General features: G+C 37.5%; 1 protein-coding gene across 1 annotated transcript in view; it reads left to right on the top strand.

The window, feature by feature from the left end:
• The window catches only part of FANCC (FA complementation group C), a gene marked incomplete at its 5' end in the record, with an annotated part of 176,325 nt that overhangs the window by 5,730 nt on the left and 148,057 nt on the right, over positions 1 to 22,538 (top strand). The window contains one exon of the mRNA XM_080819948.1: positions 698 to 792. Coding sequence (XP_080676074.1) covers positions 698 to 792 — 95 coding nt within the window. The remainder of the gene's footprint in view (positions 1 to 697; positions 793 to 22,538) is intronic.

The following is a 22,538-nucleotide window of genomic DNA, read 5'->3' as shown; positions in this document are numbered from 1 at the left end:
TCTTAGTTGTGTTGTAAAATCTCCAACTGGAATGGACTCTGTTACCAAACGAGGAAAAAGAAAATGGCTCACCGAGGAGATATTCTTGCCAAGTATAAGATTTCAAAGTTCAGCGTTTTCATCACATATTTGGTAAAGTTTTAAATTTTAAAGAATGAGGAACATGTAAAAGGCTTCTATTTTATCCAAACCATTTAGAAAAACAGAATATGTTTTAAAACGATCCTTTTGTTAAATTTGTTTTTAACAAGTGAGGGGTGTTTTGGGAAACTAGAAGATTAAAAGATTAAGACAGAAATCCTGACTACTGCCTATAACAGTTATATTGCCTTTAAAAGGTTGAAATTACTATCAGTCTGAAATATGCTTTAAGAGAACTGATCTTGGGAAAAGTGCAGTCCTTTTAGTTGTTTCTTTCATTCTCTTTTGGCTTTAAAAATTGTTGCTGTATGAGAAAGGTAATTGACCACACAAGGGCTAAGCATAAGTGATCCCAAAACCACAAGAATAAAAAACCCCATGAAGTTAAGTTTCACAGATGGTCCTGGATGTTTGTTCCATGAATTTAATAGTTTGAGATTTTCCTAAAATATAATACATATATTTCCTTTAAATACAGTGTTTAAAGAATTTTTATACTGATTATCTTTTCTTCCTATTTGATAAAACCTACTTATTTTAGTTTTCCTTTTTGCAGATGAAAGCCAGAAAATTCTAATATGGTGCTTATGTTGTCTAATTAATAAAGAACCACAGAATTCTGAAGAATTGAAACTTAACTCCTGGACACGGGTAAGAGTAAATCTTGCCCTGTACTGCTGTGCATTGAATTGATTAAAAAGGTGCTTCTTTGATAGTCCAGTTCTGTGATGTTTTAGAACTTTTTCAAATACAGTCTTTGCTGTTCCATTATCTTGCTGGGTGTAGTTATTTAAGAGATTTCATTTTTGCTTGATTGTGAATTCCAGAAGATAGCAGTCTTTAGGATGAACTTTTTCATGCCTGGAAGACCTAATATTGTGTGATTTTGAAAAGTTACTTCCAGGTAATATAAAGAATGTTCTCTCTTTCCTTCTAGCATTTGCTATCCTTCAAAAAAATTGCTCCTTCTTACCAACCTAGTTTAAATACTTAAGTAATTTCTGTCTAAGTATTTCTCTCTCTCTCAGGATCTAATCTGTAGTAAAATGAAAATTCAGAAGTGCCCTGGGAGCTGCTGTCTTTATTTTATACCTGAAGGTGGTATCCAGGCCAAGGTGTTGAGACTAGCACCACAGAATAAATTATTGGCTGTCGCTGCTCACAACATCAAATCGGTTCCTTGACTGTGCTGGGCCGCATAGCTGACAGCTTCCTGCATTCCCCCTGTCTATTTCTGCTTTCTCTTGAAGGGCAGGCACAAGTTGGCGAATGCTGTAAGGCTGGGCTGTGGCTGCCCTCACCACCAGCAACTTGCCTGTTCTTTTCTCATACCCACCCCCACTGTCCTGCTGTAATAACCCCACGGACTAGCTGATGCCTGTCAAACTCCATGTAGTATGCATATGGTTCTGATTAGCTGCTTAGTATTATGAAATCACCCACCCAGATTAATGCATACAGTTTTGTCTATCAGTCTGACTGGTGATATCATTCCATTCACTGCTTTTTAACCATTCCTTTGTTTTATGCAAAATTGCTGACAGAGCTGACAAAGACAGTGTTTATATTTTTCTGTTAGATTTAAAGGCAGAATTGAAGGGACAGTAGAAGTGAAAAAGGGTTGGGTTGGGGAAGGAAAGGTACAAACTTGAACTGGAAGGTAAATTACACTAAAGAGCTAAAGAAAGGAACTGATAAGTAGAATTAGGGAAGAAAATGTCTGAAAAACATAGAAATTAAAAAAAAAAGCTATAGAAATAGAATAACACATATAGTCTTTAGTTTTTTTAATTGTTGCTTTTGATGTTTTAATGATTACTTAGGATATATTTTTGTATTGGCTAGTTCATTAAGTCCTGAAATAGGCCACCCAATAAAGTGTTTTTAGGGTCATTGGGTCAACTTTCTTCATTTAAACGCATGACTTTATTGGCCTGTTTTAAAATTTCTAGTCTTGCATTTTATTCTGTGGATTTCTCTTATTTAATACTGTGTCCATTTATCAATAGGTACGTATGAAATATAGCACAGGAAGGTTAACTTAAAATCTTAACTCATGCCATCAGGAAATTCATAGACTGGTAACCAGAGCTGTGTATAGTTTTGATAGCAATACAGAGGACACAGGCTCAGACTTGGGGCTTTGTAGGTGTGTCCTACAGTATGTGATACCACCAGCTGAGTTTGGAAGGGTGACTAGGAGGGCAGGGATAGAGGTTTAGGAAGGATATTCCTGTCAGCAGAAAGAGCACACCTAAAGATGGTGGTAAGAAAGCCAATGCCTTTGCCTGGGTGGTTCAGTGGGTTAAGCCTCTGCCTTCGGCTCAGGTCATGATCTCGGGGTCCTGGGATTGAGTCCCACGGGCTCTCTGCTCAGCGGGGAGCCTGCTTCCTTCTCTCCCTCTGCCTGCCTCTCTGCCTACTTATGATCTCTCTCTCTGTGTCAAATAAATAAATTTTAATTATTGTCCAAGTTTGAATGGTAATTTAAAAGGGAAAATAGCATATTTCTTAAGGGCAATTAGTGAAAGACAATAGAGGCAAGGTGAAATTCAGGGACAAGGCTGGGGATGCAGGAGATTTCTTTTCCATAGCTCTACCCTGACAAAACATTGGCAGTCCTGTATGATTGTTTTGATTTTACTTTTGAAATAACAAACACAATACTAGTTTCTTTTCCTACCTGTATTCTATTTGCTTGACTTTCTAAAACCTGCAGTTTCTTTGTTTCTTTGAATTTTAAAAATCTTAAAAAAAAAAAGCCGATGCTCTTTTCAGGGAACTGAAGGTACTTAGATAATGGTTGAGCTTGGGGTTTTGTAGGGCTGGTGATGAAGCATGAAGCCTAATGTATGATTATAAGAAGTTTTTGGGACAACTGGGTGGCTCAGTCGATTAAGCGTCTGCTGTCAGCTCAGCTCATGATCCCAGGGTGCTGGGATCGAGTCCGGCACTGGGATCCTTGCTCAGCAGGGAGCCTACTTCTGCCTCTGCCTGCTGCTCTCCCTGCTTATGCTCTTTCTCTCTCTGAAAAAAATTCAAAGTTGAAATATACTTTCTTTGTATTCTGTCGCCAAGCATACATAATGTTTGGAGACCTGAAAGAGAAAGATACCAGCTCCCACCTAATTTGCCTCCCTGTTACTAAAAGCCAAGTTCGTCTGCCCGTTGCTGTAAAGGCCAATATTCAAGAGACGAATGTTTATGGTAAAGGAATATGAGCTTTATTCAGCAGGCTGGCCACGTGGGGAGAAGGTGGGCTCTTGTCCAAAGGCCAACTCCAAGCTTTCTGCTTGGCCAAGAGATTTTTAAAGGGAGTGCAGTGGTCTGTGACATTTCTGGATTACGTGTAGACTCGGTAATGCCAGCTACAGAGTTATCTTGGTGCTTGGAGGTTGTGCAAGAAATTCTAGTTCCGTGGTGCCCAGAGGGGCTTGTGCGGGAACATCTGAGTCCTTGGTATCCAGGCGTTGTGTGAGAGTGCTCTGTTCTTTCTGCAAAGGAGGGCGAGGTCTACCGATGTGTAGAGGGAGGTCAGTGAAGTCATTTGTATAACCTTAAAAATGAAAAACATTTTGCTGAAAGATTGCTGGGCTAAGCAGAAAGCTAAGGGAGCTTCAAACAGACTTGTTGGCCACTGTGGCCTAGGCACGTTCTGGTCCTTTGTACCCCAAGGCCAGTGGTCTGCAAATTTCAGAGTAAATTAATTCTGTTAACAGATCAAGGACTTTAAGTCAGCGTGTGAGGATTGTGGGACCTTGAAGCAAGTTAACCCTTAAGACCTGCAGGAATGCTGTGACATCCCTACTCCATCTCTCATTAGCTTCACTGAAGTTATTCATTTAAGGCTTACTTCATCAGAAATGGAGATTTTAACAGTTTCTACTTAATTTTTTTTGAAGGTTAAAGGAGATAATCCATTTCATTCAATGGATTAAATTAAATGAATAAATTAAAATATATTAAAAATGAGTGAAATAAAGGAGTCCTTCATAGCCTCAAGTCTGTTTTACCTTTTTGCACAATCCTGCGGTAAATTCTCAATATGCTGGTCACCTCACACTCATTTCCATGGTTGCACACTAATAGCATAAGCCCAGTAGTTGAACACCACCACGGGATCTTGGCAAAAGAGACTGGTCTGCAAGTAACGCCTTTTTTTGGTGTTACAGCTTACCAGATAACAAAGGACTGGTCATATACACTTCTTTTAAAAAATATCTCTTTCGAGGTGCCTGGGTGGCTCAGTGGGCTAAAGCCTCTGCCTTCAGCTCAGGTCATGGTCTCAGGGTCCTGGGATCGAGCCCTGCATCGGGCTCTCCGCTCAGCGGGGAGCCTGTTTCCCCCTCTCTCTCTGCCTGCCTCTCTGCCTACTTGTGATCTCTGTCTGTCAAATAAATAAATAAAATCTTCAAAAAGAAAAAAAAATAAAAAATAAAAAAATATCTCTTTCTTTGATTTTCATCCCCATGAAAATTCTCCTTTAAATGCATTTGAACTGTCTACTTCTTTATTCTGCACATTTGAAACTTTCAAATATAGCATGACTTTCCTGGACCCAGCAACCTCCTCCCTAGACTGTATGCAATTGTTTCCACAGCTCCTCCTCGGGGAACCACATGGCTCCTTCCAGAACCTCTCTCAGGCCACTGCTTAGATATCACCTTATCTGAGAGGCCTTCCTCATCATCCTATCTCAGGCACTCAACTCTCATTTTGACTGATTTTTCTTGGTGCTGATCACTCCCCGACATACTGATTTTTTTTCCCCCCTGTCTGCTTGTTCCCTCCCATCTAGGCTACAAGTTCCATGAGAGTAGAGACTTTGTTCTACAAGTATAGAATGATATCTGTCACATAGTAAGAATGCAGTGATTATTTGCTGAATGAGTAAATAAAGGAGTATGATTTTAGATGGTAAACCCTGGTGTGTGTGTTGCAGGGGGCAGGGTGGATTCCACTTGGAAAGAAGATAGTGAACAGACAGAAGGTTGGGTATAGACAAGAAAAAATGATTTTCCATTTAGGCTGGAGAGGAAGGTACTTATCGAGAAAAGTAGAAATTAAGATTAGAGAAAAACAGTTTGGGAAAAATTTCAGAGGGCCATGGATACCAGTTTGTGAATTCATAAATTAGTAGCATAAGGCAAAGGAAGGAGCTACTGAAAGTTTTAACCGTGGCATTGGGAGAGGGGCATTGGCCATGATTGGTATCCATTTTTTTTTTTTTAAAGATTTTACTTATTTATTTATTTGACAGACAGAGATCACAAGTAGGCAGAGAGGCAGGCAGAGAGAGGAGGAAGCAGGCTCCCCGCCGAGCAGAGAGCCCAATGCAGGGCTCGATCCCAGGACCCCAGGATCATGACCTGAGCCGAAGGCAGAGGCCTAACCCACCGACCCACCCAGGCGCCCCTGGTATCCCTTTTTTTTTTTGCCTTGCTCTCCTCTAGTCTTTCTCAGTCCTTTATTCATCTATTCCATAAATACATCCTGAGTACCTACCATGTACAAGCAGATATTGGGAGATATGAAGATCTTGCCTTGCAGGATCAAGTGGTTTCATTGCAAAGTAACATGTGAAGGAGTAGAAGGACAGCATATTGAAGGTACTGTGGTAGCCCAGTGAAAAGGGAAAAAAAAAGCCTCATTGGGAGTTGGGGAGGTTTGCAGAGCTGGTCAGGAAGGCTTTCAGAAAATGACAGTGGAGCTTGCATCATGACGTAGGCATTCCCTGGGAGGCAAAGGCTAAGGGTGTTCATGGAACTGGAAGAACTGAAAAGGATTTGAGGTGCATGTAGGACAATAGGCAGAGAGAAAGGTAGAAAAGCTTTTCCTGGTAATGATAATAAGAATGGCCTATCCCATCTATTATGTACTGGCTATGCATGAGAGGCAGACAGGGCTGGATCCTGAGGGTTCAAATGGCCCCTAGTAAAGAGTGTCCTTAACCTGGAAAGCAGGGATTTTAATTAGAGGGATTTAAATAGGAGAGCGGGGGGCACTTACATTATATAAATATGAATTAGTGGCTTCAGTGCTGAAAATACATTTGAAAGTACAGGAGAGCAGGACTTGGTACGAATGAGTTGTTTGGTGGGAAAGGAAAGGGGAGCAGTTTAGGATAGTGTTGAAAGATTTTAGGGAACTAATAAATAACACCTATGTCTTCTGAGTTAGGAACTATTGAGATATATCAGTTAGGTAGATGGATGTCGAACATCTGTCCCTTAACTCCTAAAACAGATTTAACAATGTAGCTTCTGTCTGTCAATGGTTCAGTTGGGCCCATCTGCCTGTGGTAGACACGTGAGCCAGTCCCAGTTTAGCTGGACTACAGTAGGCCTACCTGGCAGGGAATGAGCCTGCCCAACTAAGCATGGTGCAGTGGTAAACTAGAATACATCCTTTCTGCAGATGAGGCAAGTCAGAAAGACAGTTGGGAGAGGAATTTTTTTTTCAGTTTCTTCTACCAAATTGACCAACTAGGTCAGTTCTTCTGGGGAAAAGAGAGGACAGGACTGACAGATGATGTCATAGGTTGGGCTTTCTAGGAATCTGGCCTTGAGGTGGAGATAATGTGCAGGGAGTGACAGCTGTCGAGGGGGAAGGAAGGACACAGGATCGTGCAGAGGAAAAAGCCCAGCTACAGTGCAGTCTCAATGGAAACTTCTGCTGTGCCTACAGGGAGAGAGATGGGAGACCCTTCAGAGCTTTCCTGCTTTGGGACAGGGGGGCTGGGCCTTTATGCCTGCGCCTCTGTTAGACATTGGAATGTAGCCACTCAGGGAAGGAGGTCTGATCTTGGGCAAGGCAGAGATGGTAATGAGACGAATGTGCCATCACAACCTCCTTCATAGATGCCAAAGCTGTTCCTTTTCTGCTTTGTCCTCCTGGGAGTAGGGTGGACATTCCGTATTCTCTGGAAACATGAGGACAGGCAATTTGTTGCCCTCTAATCTAAGAGAGAATTCCTAGGTTTTTGACTTGAGCATCTGTGGTAGTACCATTCACTGAGAAAAGGGGAAGGGGAGAGAATCCCTAAAGTAAGCCAAGTAAGAAAGTACAAGAGGAAGGAAGACGACATCAGGTCAGCCCAGCAGCTGTCCAATATTTGTCTTCTGTGCCATCTTCCAGAACAGTGGAATGCAGAGACCCTGTTTTCTCACTGCCTTTTGGTTTTCCTTTTGGGCCCATTAAGCAGGGAATATAATACAAATTGAGTCCTCTCCTTTTCTTGTCCGTTATTGAATAGGACTGGCTGGGAAAAAAGGAAAGCGTAGAAAATTTCTTTATAGTTTTGTAAATGTGTTTTCCCCATGGCTTTTGGAAACCACCAAAGCTGTCTGCCATACTGTTTTAGGGCAGTGGTGTCTAGTAGTAGGCTACCCAATTCAGCGCACTTCAGTAACTCCATGAAATAACATCTGCCTTACTAAATATTGTGCTCTTATTTAGCCTGATAAAGTGTCCTCAGCATTTCATAGTTTTGCGATATAAAAATGGTAGTTAGTATTTGCAGGGTTCTAGAAAATGTGCAAACACTGCTCTTCTCTTTCCCGAGTATTTTACATCCATTCAGTGTGATCAGCATTCATTCTACACATGAAGTTGAATTGTGAATGTTTATGTCTCTCTCTGTGCATATTTTGGGGAGTGCTAACTGTCTCCTGAGTCATTAATGTGAAGACACTGAACTTAATTATTGAACTTCCTGGAATAAACATTTGTTTCCTCTGAGAGGGCAAAATGGGATACCATTTGTGTTCTTGAATGGGTTTTTAAGGTGGATTTCTGCTTATTTTAATTCTAAATTGTATCAGATTGTTTTTTAGTAAGTTGCCACTGCTCAAATGGGCCAGATTTAGGCATTTATTGCCAATTAGGAACAGGATGTTTGAGATGTTTGGTGATGTTCTCCGGATGACCTGTTTTATGTTTTCTGTTTATTTTGTTTTATTTTTGTTTTATGATCATGTTGGCTTTTCCATTAAGCCATAACTTTAATTGACTTGGCTTCATTAATAGAACATTGACCAGATCCCTTTCTATAACTCCCAGCCTTCTCCTTATTACAACTCCTTCACCCAGTTCTCCTGTTGTGCCCCAACCTCATTCTGGGGTAAAAAGGGAATTTTGAGGTGTATATGTTACAGGTGTAATATATGTTTCTAAGACATAGGCTCACTGTATTTCAACCTAAATTGCCTGGGCAGCGCTCCTTGGGCTATTTTGGGATAAATTCCTGTGAAAAGTAAATTTAAACAGTAATGCCTGTAGTGGAGGTCTTTCATAGTGAATAGCCACCATTGAGGGCCATGTGGATGTCTGCACTACATGTGGTGACATGATCTCTACATCTGTTTTGAAGTTCAGTTGTTTCCCAGACCACATGTGCATTTCTTTAGGGAGCTGACATTCATCCCTCCCAGGATTCAGGCATTATAAGCTGGTAACTATAACTGGCTTACTCTCTTTGACCTAGACGTTGTTAAACTTTATCTTAGTTTGACTATTCCTATCAGACCTGGTTCTATTTAATATTGACAACATTGGAGTTTGTATAAATTAGCAGCATGGCAAAAGAACCAGACATATTTAAATCCATAAATCTTGATTTTCAGGTCTTTAAAGGCTTTTTGGTTTAAATAGCCCTTTACTATATAGTAGACACAAGCAGTACTTATAAAAATGCTGGCTATCAGGCAGCTTATGTAGCTCAACTGAAACTAAAAAACAAAAACAAAAAACCCTCAGCTGGGTCCCTCTTTTAAGAATCAGAAAGTCCAGATTTCTTCTGGCTCTGCTACTGAGATATTATAGAAGTTACATATTTCATTTCCCTATCTTAAAAAAGGGAAAATACTGTATGACTCTACTTACATGTGATATCTAAAGTAGTCAAATTCATAGAAACAGTAGAACAGGGGCTAGAGGAGAAGGGGAAAGGGATTTGTTCAATAGAGTTCAGTTTTGTAAGAAGAAATGTTCTAGAGATCTGTTGCACAATAATGTGAATATTCTTAACACTACTGAACTGTGTATTTAAAAATGATTAAGATGGTAAATTTCATGTTCTGTGTTTTTAATCACAATTTTAAAAATTTAAAGAAATTTTGATGGATAGTGTTACTGTCAAATTGGATGTTTAGTATGTGTTTTAGATGAATTATCTTATTAAATATTCATGACTCCATGAAGGCAGATATCATTACCCTGTGTCATAGATAAGAGAATTTAGATTTGGAGAAGTAATTTACTAGCTAGAAGTGGCAGACCATTTTGGACCTAGGTGTGACTTTAAAGCCATTCAAAAAATACATTGCTGCCAGCTAAACTTAAGCCAGTCTATCTCTACTGCTTTGGAGTCTGTGGTTCTAGGATTCTGAGATATCCTAGGGACCCTGCAGAGATCTGGAGTCTGTGGTTCTAGGATTCCGAGATGTCCTAGGGACCCTGCAGAGATCCTTCAAGTGAGTAAAAAGAAAGTTCAAATGTTCAGGTGTTCAGAGATCACCCCTCTGTCATTTATACTGAACTAAAATTGCATGCTAGATTTAGTCTGTGGTACATCAGGAACAACAAATGCCTTTATGGGAGGCCAAGTTGTCAATTCAAATGTGAAAATAGGTAGGGGGTTAATAGCTATAACTTCTGTGGAAAGTAGAGACTGAGAAGGGCCTTTACTATTTCTTTCATATATTTTTTCCTGCTTTTTGAGTTTTTAATAACAAGTATAACTTCTGTCTTGGGTTGAGTTGTGTTCTCCCTAAATTCGTACGTTCAAGTCCTAAATCTCAGAACCTTAGAATGTGATCTTATTTGTAAATAGGATCTTTGCATGTGAATTGATTAGTTAAGATGATGAAGTCAGCTGAAGTAGGGGGGCCCCTAATCCAGTGTGACTGGTGTCCTTATAATAAAGGAAAATTTGGACACAGACATGCGCAAAGGCAGAATGCCATGTGAATATGAAAGCCGAGATTGGGGTGCCAGCCAAAGAATGCCAAAAATTGTCGGGAAACTACCAATCCTGATGATGACCCCTTGATCTCAGAACTCTAGCATCCAGAACCCTGAGACAATAAATTTCTGTGGTTTAAGCCACTCGGTTTGTGGTACTTTGTTACAGCAGCGCTAGCCTACTAATACATAATTTCTAAAAAAAAAAAAAAGTTAGCTGTGATTCTTGGGAATTTATCCCAAATAGTATTCAAATTAAAAAAGGATCTTTATATATGATGTTCATTACAGTAATTTTTATGATAGGAAAAAATGAGAAGCAATGCAAATGTCTAAAGATTAGTGGTTAACTAAATTACAGCATATCTACTTTTTTATAGCAAATCTATTTGAAGAAATATAATGTCATTTTGCATAGCCTGTGAAATGTGAAAAATGTGTATAACATAAATAAAAAGTTGGATGTAAAATTATTTATACAAAACAATAACAGCTGTGCAAAATATATATCCTCTGACTAAGATTATAAGCAGAAATGGAAAAACTTTTTTAGGATAGTGGGATCTGGGTGGATTGTTCCTTTTAATATTTCTTTTAATTTGTATGCTTTTGTTTCATTGAATTACGATAATGTATTGTGGTTGTAACACTGTCTTTTTAAAAATCAACTTTTTTGAGGCAAATTTTACATACAATAAAATGTATCCTTTTAAAGTGTGTAGTTTGATAGTTTTGACAAATGTATACATCCTTCTGACCACCACCACAATCAAGAAATAAAACATTTCTGTCATCACAAAAAGTTCTGTATTGCCCTTTTACAGTCACTCTTTCAACTCTGGCCTTAGTCAACTACTGATCTGTTTTCTGTCACCACAGATTTGCTTTTCTCTTTTCTATTATTTCTTATAAACAGAGTAGTATAGTATTGAGTCTTCTGTCTGGTTTCTTTCATCCAGAATAATGTTTTTGAGATTTTTCCATGTTGTAGCTTATCTGAGTAGTTGGTTCCTTTTTAGTATTGAATGTTCTTTGTATCAACACTCATTTTGTTTATCCATTTATGTGTTGATAGCAATTTAGATTATTTCTGATTTTTGGCTATTATGAATAAGTTGCTGTGAACATACTTGTAGAAGAGTTACGTAATCATGTTTTAATTTCTTATGGATAGATACTTAGGATTGGAATTGCTGGATTGTGTGATACATTTATATGTAACATAAATGGGTCACATTCTTACCAGCAATGCATGAGAGTTCAAGTAGCTCCACATAGTCACCAACACTCAGTATACTCAGTTTGTTTCGGTTTTAGTCGTTCTCATGTTTGTATAGCGGTCTTCTTTTTTGGTTTTAATATGAATTTCCCTCATCACTTGATGTTAAGGCATCTTTTCATGTGCTTATTGTTTCCTTTGTGATGTGTCTATTCAGATATTTTGCTTATTTAAAAATTGCCTCCTAAAAATATTGCCATCTCATTAAATGTAAGAGTGCTTTTTTAAAAAAATATTTTTTTCTGATGATTCATAGACCTGTACCCCTGGGGCAAATAATACATTATATGTTAATAAAAATATTTTAGCTACTGTTTCTTTTGCAGATAGAGATATTATACATACATTTTATATATATATACACACACATATATATATGTTTTATATATAATATATGTATATATGGGGGGATATTCACTCCATCTGTGGTTTGCCTTTTCCTTTTCTTAATAATATATTACAAGTGCCTAAGTTTTAAATTTTGGTGAAATCTTTATTTGTCCATGTTTTTCTGATTCAAACTTTTTGTGTCCTCAGAAATTTTTGGCTATACCAAGTTTATAAAGATTTTCTCTGTGTTTTCTTCCAAAAATTTTATAGTGTTAGCGTCTATTTACATTTAGATATATAATCCACTTTGAGTTAACTTTTTTATATGCATTTGAGGCAAGGGCAGAGGTTTGTTTTCTTCTAAATTGATATCTAGTTATTCCAGATATATTAATTATCAGTTTTTTTCAAGAATGTTTGAGGAGACTCTGATTGGAATCAATAGTTCAATTTGAGGAGAATTGGCATCTTAACAGTATTAAGTGTTTCAACTCAGGAGCATAGTATAGCCGTCCATTTATTTTTTTTTTTAAATTTTATTTTAAAAAGATTTTTATTTGTTTTTTTGAGAGAGAACAGAGCAAGCAAGAGAGAGAAAGAGAGCACAGGTAGGAGTGAGAGACAGAGGGAGAGGCACAAGCAGACTCCCCACTGAGCAGGAAGCCTAATGCAGGGCTCAATCCCAGAACCCTGGGATTATGACCTGAGCTGAAGGTAGACACTTAATCAGCTGAGCCACTCAGGCTCCCCTAGCTGTCCATTTAATTTTATTTCTTTAAATTCTCTCACCAGTATTTTATAGTTTATAGTATACATTTCTTTTTTTTAATTCTTAAAATTTTAAAAATTTATATTTTTATTTTAATTATTAATACAGTGTTACATTAGTTTCAAATGTATAATATAGTGATTCAACAATTCTATACATTACTCAGTGCTCATCATGATAAGTATATTCTTAATCCCCTTTACGTATTTCACACATCCTCCAGCCCACTTCCCCTCTGGTAACCATTCGTTTGTTCTCTGTAGTTAAGAGTCTGTTTTCTTGGTTTGTCTCTTTTTTTACTTTGGTCATTTATTTTGCTTCTTAAATTCCACAAGTGAAATCATACAGTATTTGTCTTTCTCTGATTTATTTCACTTAACATTGTACCCTCCAAATCTATTCATGTCATTGCAAGTGGCAAGATTTTATTCTTCTTTATGGCTAAGTAATATTCCATTATACCTATGTACAATTTCTTCTATGTACAATTTCTTCCTTGTCCATTCATCTACTGGTGGACACAGTTTGCTTCCATAATTTAGCTATTGTAAATAATGTTGCAGTAAACATAGGAGTACATATATCTTTTTGAATTAATGTTTTCTCATATTTTGGGGGTAAATACCAGTAATGGAATGACTGGATCATATAGTAGTTCTGTTTTTAATTTTTTGAGAAAGCTGCCTACAGTTTTCCATAGTGGCTGTACCAGTTTGCATTCCCACCCACAGTACAGAAGGCTTCCCTTTACATTCTAGCCAGTAATTGTTTTTCTTATGTTTTGATTTTAGCCATTCTGACTGTGTGAGATGATATCTCATTGTAGTTTTGATTTGTATTTCCTGATGATTAGTGATGTTAAGCATCTTTCATGTATCTGTTGGTCATCTGTGTCTTTGGAGAAATAGATATTTCTGTCTGTTCATGTCTTCTGCCGATTTCTTAATTGGATTATTTGTTTTTTGTATGTGTATTTAGTTGTATAAATTCTTTATATATTTTGGGTATTAACCCTTTATCAGATATGTCACTTGCAAATATCTTCTCCCATTCAGTAGGTTGCTTTTTAGTTTTGTTGATTGTTTCCTTTGCTGTGCAGAAGCTTTTTATTTTGATGTAGTCCCAATAGTTTATTTTGTTTTTGTTTCCCTTGCCTCAGGAGATAAATGTAGAAAAAGGTTGCTAAGACCAGTGTCAAAGGGATTACTTCCTATGTGTTCTAGGATTTTTATGGTTTCAGGTCTCACATTTAGGTCCTTAATCCATTTTGGGGTTGCATTTTGTTTTGTTTTGTTTTGTTGTATTTGTGATCCATTTTCATTCTTTTGCATGTACCTGCCCAGTTTTCCCAGCATCATTTGTTGAAGAGATTGTTTTTTCATTGCATATTCTTTTTTTTTTCTTTGAAGATTTTGCTTATTTATTTGACAGAGATCACAAGTAGGCAGAGAGGCAGGCAGAGAGATAAAGGGGGTAGCAGGCTTCCAGCTGAGCAGAGAGCCCAATGCGGGACTCAATCCCAAGACCCTGAGATCATGACCTGAGCTGAAGGCAGAGGCTTAACCCACTGAGCCACCCAGGCGCCCTTTTATTGCATATTCCTGCCCCCTTTGTTGAAGATTAATTGATCATATAATTGTGGTTTTATTTCTAGGCTCTCTATTCTGGTCCATTGATCTGTGTCTTTTGTTGTGCCAGTACCATAGTGTTTTGATTACTGGAGCTTTGTAGTATAACTTGAGATCTGGGATTTTGATACCTCCAGTTTTGTTCCTTTTCAAGATTGCTGTGGCTATTCATGGTCTTTTGTGGTTCCATACAAATTTTAAGATTATTTGTTCAAGTTCTGTGAAAAATGCTCTTGGTATTTTCATAGGGATTGCATTAAATATATAGATTACTTTGGGTAGTATGGACATTTTAACAGTATTTGTTCTTCCAATCCATGAACATGGAAAATCTTTCCATTTGTTGGTATTGTGTTCAATTTCTTTCATCAATATTTTATAGTTTTCAGAGTACATGTCCTTCACCTCCTTGGTTATGCTTACTCCTAGGTATTTTATTATTTTTGGTGTAATTGTAAATATAACTGTTTTCTTAATTTCTCTTTCTGGCACTTCATTATTAGTGTATAGAAGTGCAACTTATTTCTGTATAATTAGTTTTGTGTCCTGTAACCATTCTGAATTCATTTATCAGTTGTAATAGTTTTTTGGTAGTTTTTGGTAGTTTTAGTTTGGTAGTTTTGGTAGTAGTTTTGGTAGTTGGAGTAGTTTGGTAGTTTTTAGGTTTTCTATATATAGGATCATGTCATCTGCATATACTAAAAGTTTTACTTCTTCCTTACCAATTTGGATGCCTCTTATTTCTATTTCTTGTCTGATTGTTCTGGCTAGGACTTCCAGTACTATATTGAATAAGTGATGAGAGTGGACATTTTTGTCTTGTTCCTGGTCTCAAGGGAAAAGCTCTCAGTTTTCACCATTGTATATGATGTTAGCTATGGATTTTTCTTATATGGCCTAATTATTAAGTTGAATTATTATGTTCCCTCTAAAGCTACTTTGTTGAGAATTTTTATCATGAAGGGATCTTATTATGATTATATAGTGTCATTCTTTGTCTCTTGTTATAGTCTTTGTTTTTTTTTTTAAAGATTTATTTTAGAGCAAGTGAGAGGGAAGGAGAGGGTGGAAGTCAGGGGAGGGGCAGAGGGAAAGAAGCTCAAGCAGAGTCCCTGCTGAGTGGGGAGCTTGATGCAAGGCTCGATCTCATGACCTGAGCTGAAATCAAGAGTTAGACACTTAACCGACTGAGCCACCCAGGCACACCAGTCTTTGTTTTAAAGTCTGTTTTCGTCCAAAGTAAGTATCAATACTGGACTTTTTTTTTTTTTAACTTTCATTTGCATAATAAATGCTTTTCCATCCCCTCACTGTCAGTCTACATGTGTCTTTAGATCTGAAATTAGTCTCTTATAGGTAGTATAAGAGTCTCTGAAATTTGTCTCTTATAGGTAGATAAGTCTAGCTTTTTACTTCTTTTTTTAAAGAATTTATTTATTTATTTGACAGGGAAGGAGAGAGAGGGAACACAATCAAGGACAGTGGGAGAGGGAGAAGCAAGCTTTCCACCGAGTAGGGAGCCTGAGGCAGGGCTCTATGTCAGGACCCTGGGATCATGACCTGAGCCGAAGGCAGATGCTTAATGACTGAGCCACCCAAGCACCCCCAAGTCTAGCTTTTTTATCCATTCAGAGTAATTATTGATAGGCATATACTTTTTGCCACTTTTTACTTGTTTATGGTTGTTTTTGTAATTCTTGTCTCTTCCTTTCTTCTCTTGCTCTTTTATTTTTTTTTACAGTTTGCTGGTATTCTTTAGTGATATTCTTAGATTCCTGTCTGTTTATGTTTTGCATGTTATTACCAGTGTTTGATTTGTGGTTACCATTAGGTTTATATATAACATCTTATGCATATAGCAGTTTATATTTAGTTGATGGTAGCTTAAGTTTGAACCCATTCTTTGCTCCTTCCACCCTCACAATTTAGATATATGGTGTCATATTGTCATCCTTTTATTATGTAAATCCCTTGACTGATTTTTTTTTTTAAGATCTACTTAATTTTTCAGGTTTTATGCTTCCCACTTTTCTTACTTCTACTTACTGTCTTTTTATTTCCACTCAGAGTCCTTTTTAACATTTCTTGTGTGGCTGGTTTAGTGGTTCATGAATTCCTTTAACTTTTTTTGTCTGGGGAACTCTTTATCTCTTCCTATTCTGAATGATAGCCTTGCCAGATGGAGTATTCCTGGTTGCAGGGGTTTTTTGTTTTGTTTTGTTTTGTTTTCTTCAGTATTTTGAATATATTGTGTCACTCTCTCCTGTCTTACACTGTTTCTGCTGAACGATCAGTGGAGAGTCTTATGGGGTTTCCCTTGTATGTAGCTGTTTTCTCTTACCTCTTTTAAAATTCTCTTTACCACTACGTTTTGCCATTTTAATTACATATGTGTCTTGGTGTGGACCTTCTTAAGTTGATTTTGTTGGGGGCCTTCAGTGACTCCTGGATCTGGATTTCTGTTTCCTTCCCCTAAATTTTATGCCCCCTTTCTCTCTGTTCTCCATCTGAGATCCCTTTATCTGTTTATTTTTTTAATTTGATTTAATTTTTTCAGCGTTCCAAGATTCAAGCGAATGTTATTACACTTGATGGTGTCTCTGAATTCTCCTTGTCTGTTTTCATTTTTTATTATCTTTTTCTCTATCCTGTTCAGCTGGATCATTTTCCATTATTCTGTCTTCCAGGTGACTGATTAGTTCTTGTGCTTCCTTTCGTTTACTGTTTATTCCATCCAGTGTATTTTTAATTTCATTTATTGAGTTCTTCATCTGTGGTTGGTTCTTTTTTTTTTTAATGTTTTCAGTCTCTTTGTTGAGGGTCTCCTTTGGGTCCTCCACTTTTCTCAAATCCAGTGAGTACCTTTATGACCATTACTTTAAATTCTCTATCAGGCATATTACTTATCTCCATTTTGTTTAGTTCTCTTGTGATTTTTGTCTTGTTTTTTTTCATTTGGGACACATTCCTCTTTCTCCTTTTTTAGTTTAAGTCTCTGTTTATGTGTTAGGAAAGTCCGTTATGTCTTTTATTCTTGAAAGTAGTGGCCTTATGAAGAGGTCCTGTAAAGTGCCTTATAGTGCAGGGTCCCCCCTTTACTACAACCTGGCACTTCAGGGATGTTTCCTGTGTGTGTTGTACACACCCTACTGTTGTGGCTGAGCTGCAGTTGCCTTCAGTCCAGCCATCTACAATGACTTTCTTTGCCTTTTGTAGGCATGGTTTGGTCCCTCTGTTAGTGGGCCAGTCTGGGGTTTCCTTGGGCTTGAGTTTAATCATACCAGGTATTTGTCAGAGATGCAGTAGCACCAAATTGTAGGGTTCTTTCCCTGTGTTGTCCTTTGAGAAGCTTTTATTGGTGGGCAGGGCATACAGTTGGATCTGATATCTGCCCCCCTCCCACTTCTGAAACTGCAATTGGACTGGTGTGTGTGGTTATCTCCCACCCCTTTCTGGGGCAGGAGTCACTTTGGAGTGGTGCCGACCCTATTGCCAGGCTTGTGGCACTGCTTTGGATGGTCTGTGGCTAAGGGCATATTGGAGGGGTCAAGTCCATAGGAAAACACAGGGGCAGACTGATAGGTGCCAGCAAGATTGTTCTGGCCTGTTCTTGGTGGGGACCTACAGCTGCCTAGAAAAAATCCTGCCAGCTCCTGGCAGGTTGAAGGGGATGAGTCCATAGGAGAATGTAGGGGCAGGGTGTGTGCTGCCAGCAAGGTTGTGATGATCCACTGTTGGAGGGGACCTGTAGCCACCAAGAAAAACTCTTGGCATGGCCAAGGTGGAGAGAGTGAGTCCAAAGAGCAATGCAGTGGTGGGGCTTGCTGTTAGCAATTTAGGTAGAGTATATTGGAGCTATGCTGGTTCCCACAGATTTCCATGTATCTAGCCTGGGGGTGAAGGAGAGGGAAATGGTGCCTACCAGCTCTTGTATCCCTGGAGAGGTCTTTCAAAGATCCTTGCCCCTCCAGCATACACTTCAAAATTAGTAAATAAATCTCCTTCCCATATACTCCAGGTGTTTTTAAAAATGCTGCTTCTGTGCTGTGTATCAGTGGGGGATGTTTGTTGTGCTATCTCTTTAAGTGGTGCTCCACTCTCCTGGCTCTCCCAGAGTCAAATCTGCTGATTTTTAAAGTTGCAGATGTTAAGCCATATTGCTTGTTAGGCTCCTCTGACTTTCAAAGCCAAATGATACGGGGATTCATCTTACCCCGTGGGTTTCCCATGCCTGCTGTGTCTGGAGGGGATCTGCCCCTCACCCCACTCTGTGCCTGCTGTGTCCCTCCTGTAGATATCCCATGGTTGTCTTTGTCTCCCATCTGCATCTCTGCTCTTCCTACCCTCTTCAGTGTGGCCTCTTCTCTACATTTAGCTACATTCTGCCAGTCTTCAAGTTGTATTCTGGGTTATTTACATTGATGTGGGTGTTACCTAATTGTGTCAGTGGGACAGTATGATTTTATGATCCTCCTAGTCTACCATCTTTTCCGGAAGTCTATAGTGTACATTTCTTGCACATATTTTGTTAAGTTTATATCTAAGTATTTTATGATTTTGGATGCTTATTATTTATTTTGTTTTATAGTCTTTTGTGGCCAATACATAGAAATATACTTTTGTTTATTGCCTTAGTGTCCTGGGGCCTTGTTGAATTTATCAGCTTTTCATAGATTCCTTAGGATTTTGTACATAATCATACCTTAATTTTTATTTCCCTATCTATATGCCCTTAATTTTTTTCTTGTTTAATTGAACTTGCTAATCCTTTAGCACAATGTTGAATATATGCTTTGAGAGCGGACACCTGGCCTGTTTCCTGATCTTAGGGGGAAAGCGTTTAGACTTTCAGTATTAGCATGACTTTATTTTTTATTTTTAAGATTTTATTTATTTGAGAGAGAGAGAAAGAGGGAGAGCACAGAGGGAGAAGCAGACTCCCCGCTGAGCAGAGAGCCTGATGTGGGGCTCAATCCCAGGACCCAGAGATTATGACCTCAGCCAAAGGCAGATGGTTAACCTACTGAGCCACCCATGTACCCCTAGTATTAGCATGACTTTAAGTGGATTTTTTCATAGGTGTTCTTTATAATGTTGAGCGAATTCCCTTGTATTTATAACTTACTTAAAGTTTTTATGATAAATGAATGTTGAATATTTTTTTATTTTTCATTTTACTTAATTTTTAAGAATTGTGGTCAAATACATACATAACAAAATTTACCATTTTAACCATATTTTTTTCTGAAAGATTTTATTTTTTAGGTAACATCTACACCCAATGTAGGGTTCAAACTTAAAACCCTGAGATCAAGAGTTGCATGTCTATTGACTGAGCCAGCCAGGCAACCCCCATTTTAACCATATTAAAGTGTACTGTTTGGTTGCATACGTATGTTCACATTATTGTGCAACCATCAGTACCATCCCTCTTTAGGGGATTTTTCATCTTGCAAAACTGGAATTTGTACCCATTGAACAATAACTCCACATTCCCCACCTGCCCACCCAGCCCCACGTAACCACCATTCTACTTTCTGTCTGCATGAATTTGACTACTCTAGGTTTCTCATGTAAGTGGAATCATACAATATTTGTCATTTTGTGATGGCTTATTTCATTCAGCATTATGTCTCCAAGGTTGTGATACATGTTGGAATTTCCTCCCTTTTTAAGGGTAGATAATATTCCATTGTATGTATATACCACATTTCATTTGTCCTTTGACCTGTCAAGAGACATTTTGGCTGCTTCTCCTTTTTATATATTATAAATTATTATTTTTATATATTATAAATCATTATATATTATATACTATTTACTATATATTACATATTATAAGTAGTTGTGACTCTCTGCTTTCAGTTCTTTCGGATTATACCCAAAAATGGAACTGCTGGATCATGTAGTAATACTCTTAGTTTTTTTGAGGTACTGCCATACTCTTTTTCTTTTTTCCTTTTTTTTTTTTTTAAGATTTTATTTATTTATTGAGAGAGAAAGTACGAGCAGAGGGGAGGGGTTAGGGGAAAGGGAAAAGCAGGCTCCTCACTGAGCAGGAAGCCCAATGCGGGACTTGATCCCAGGATGCTGGAATCATGACCTGAGCCCAGGGCAGACACTTAACTGACTCGGCCACCCAGGTGCCCTGCCATACTGTTTTTCTTATTGTCTGGAGTGTATTTCCATCAGCAGTGTATGGCAGGGCACCAGGAGTGTACTTTCTCCAGATTGTTCCAACACTTATTTTCTGTTTGCTTCTTTTTAGTAATAGTCATTCTAGTGGTAAAAAGTGGTTTCTCATTGTGGTTTTGAATTTTCAGTTCTGTAATGATTAGTGATGTTGAACACCTTTTCATGTGCTTATTGTTCATTTATAAATCTTTAGAGAAGTGTCTGTTCAAGTTTCTGCCCACTGTTTAACCAGGTTGTTTTGTTTTGTTGTTATGAGTTGTAAGAATTCTTTATATATTCTGAATGTTGACCCCTTATCAGATACATGATTTATAGATATATTTTCATAGTAAGTGGTTGTGTTTTACTATGTTGATAGCTCCATTTGATGTACAGGAGTTTTACATTTTTTAATGAAGTATCAATTATCAGTTTGTTGTTGCTGTCTGTGTTTTTGCTGTCGTATGTAAGAAATCATTGCCACATACAAAGTCATGAAGCTTTTCCTCAGTATTTTCTTCTAATGGTTTTTAGAAAGTTTTGGGCCTTAAATTTAGAATCTTGATCTTTCTTCAATTAACTTTTGTATATGGTATAAGGTAACTGTCCAACTTCAGGATTTTTTTTTTTTTTTTTTTGCATGTGGATATCCAATTTTCCCAACACCATTTGTAGAAAAGATTGCCCTTTCTCCATTGAATGTACTTCACACTTCTGCTCAAAGTCATTTGAATATATATGCAAGAGTTTATTTCTGGGCTTTCTACTCTGTTCTGTTAGTCTGTTTCATAGTACCATATGATTAGTGCATGGTTGTAGTAGATTTTGTAATCAGGAAGTGTGAGGTCTCTACTTTGTTCTTCATTTTCAAGATTGTGTTGTCTATTTAGAGACACTTGAGAGTCCGTTTGAATGGTGGGTAAATTTTTTAGTTTTGGGAAAAACATCATTGGGATTTTGGTAGGAATTATGTTGAATTTGTAGGTTGTTTTGGGTAGTACTGACAATAATATTAAGTCTTCCAACCCATAGATAAGGGATGCCTTTTCATTTATTGTCATCTTCTTTAATTTCTTCCAGCACATGTTGTAGTTTTTAGTTTTTAAGTCTTTCTTCTTTTTGCTAAGTTTATTCCTAAGTATTTTGTTTTTTTCGATGCTATTATAAATGGCATTTTTATCTTAATTCCTTATTGGTGATTATTGTTCAGGTAATGAGAAACACAATTGATTTTCTGTGTCGACTTTGTATCCTGCAGCTTTGCTGAATTCATTAATTAGTTCTAACAGGGTTTATTTTTGTTTTTTGTTACTGCGTTTTTGGTAGAATCTTTACGGTTTTCCACGCATAACATCATGTCATCTTTTAACAGAGTACTACTCAAGTTTGAATAGTTTTTATTTCTCTTTATTACTAAATTACCCTGAATAGAGCTTTCAGTTCTGTGTTGAAAAGAGGTGACAAGAGAGGGCATTCTTGCTTTTCTCCTCATGCTGGGGAGAAAGTTTTCAGTTTTTCATCTTTGAGTATGATATTAGATGTGGACTTTTCACATATGGTCTTTATTATGAGATAGTGTTCTTGTATTTCTGGTTTCTTGAGTGTTTTTATCATTAAAGGGTATTGAATTCTATCAGATAGTTTTCCTGTATCAATTCACATGATCATGTGTTTTTTTTTCTTCATTCTGTTAATGTGATTTATTTCATTGATTGATTTTTGTATGATGAATCATCTTTGCATTTGAGGAACACCTTCTACTTAGTCTTGGTTATAATCTTTTAATGTGTTCCTGGGTTTGGTTTGCTAGTATTTTGTTGAAGATCTTTGTATCATTATTCATCAGAGATATTGGCCTATAATTTTTTTTAAGTGTCTTTATCTGGATTTGATGTCAGGATAATACTGGTCCTCATACAATGATGTAGTTCTCTCCTCTTGAATTTTTTGGAAGTGATTGGGAATGATTGGTGTTAATTCTTTAAATTTGTTAGAATTGTCCAGGGAAGCCATCTGGTCTGGGGCTTTTCTTTGTTGGGAGGTTTTTGATTACTTACCCAATCTTTTTACTAGTTATAGGTCTGTTTGGTTTTTTCATTTCTTTATGATTCAGTCTTGATAGGTTATGTTGTTGTAGGGATTTGTTTATTTTATCTACATTATCTAATTTGTTGGTATATAGTTGTTTAGAGCACACTTATAATCCTTTTTATTTCTGTCACATGTCCTCTGTTTCATTTCCTACTGTGTTGTC

Source organism: Martes martes (genome assembly GCF_963455335.1).
Source record: "Martes martes genome assembly, chromosome: 12".
NCBI classification, from domain to species: domain Eukaryota; kingdom Metazoa; phylum Chordata; class Mammalia; order Carnivora; family Mustelidae; genus Martes; species Martes martes.
This window is presented reverse-complemented; position numbering and strand designations above follow the sequence as displayed.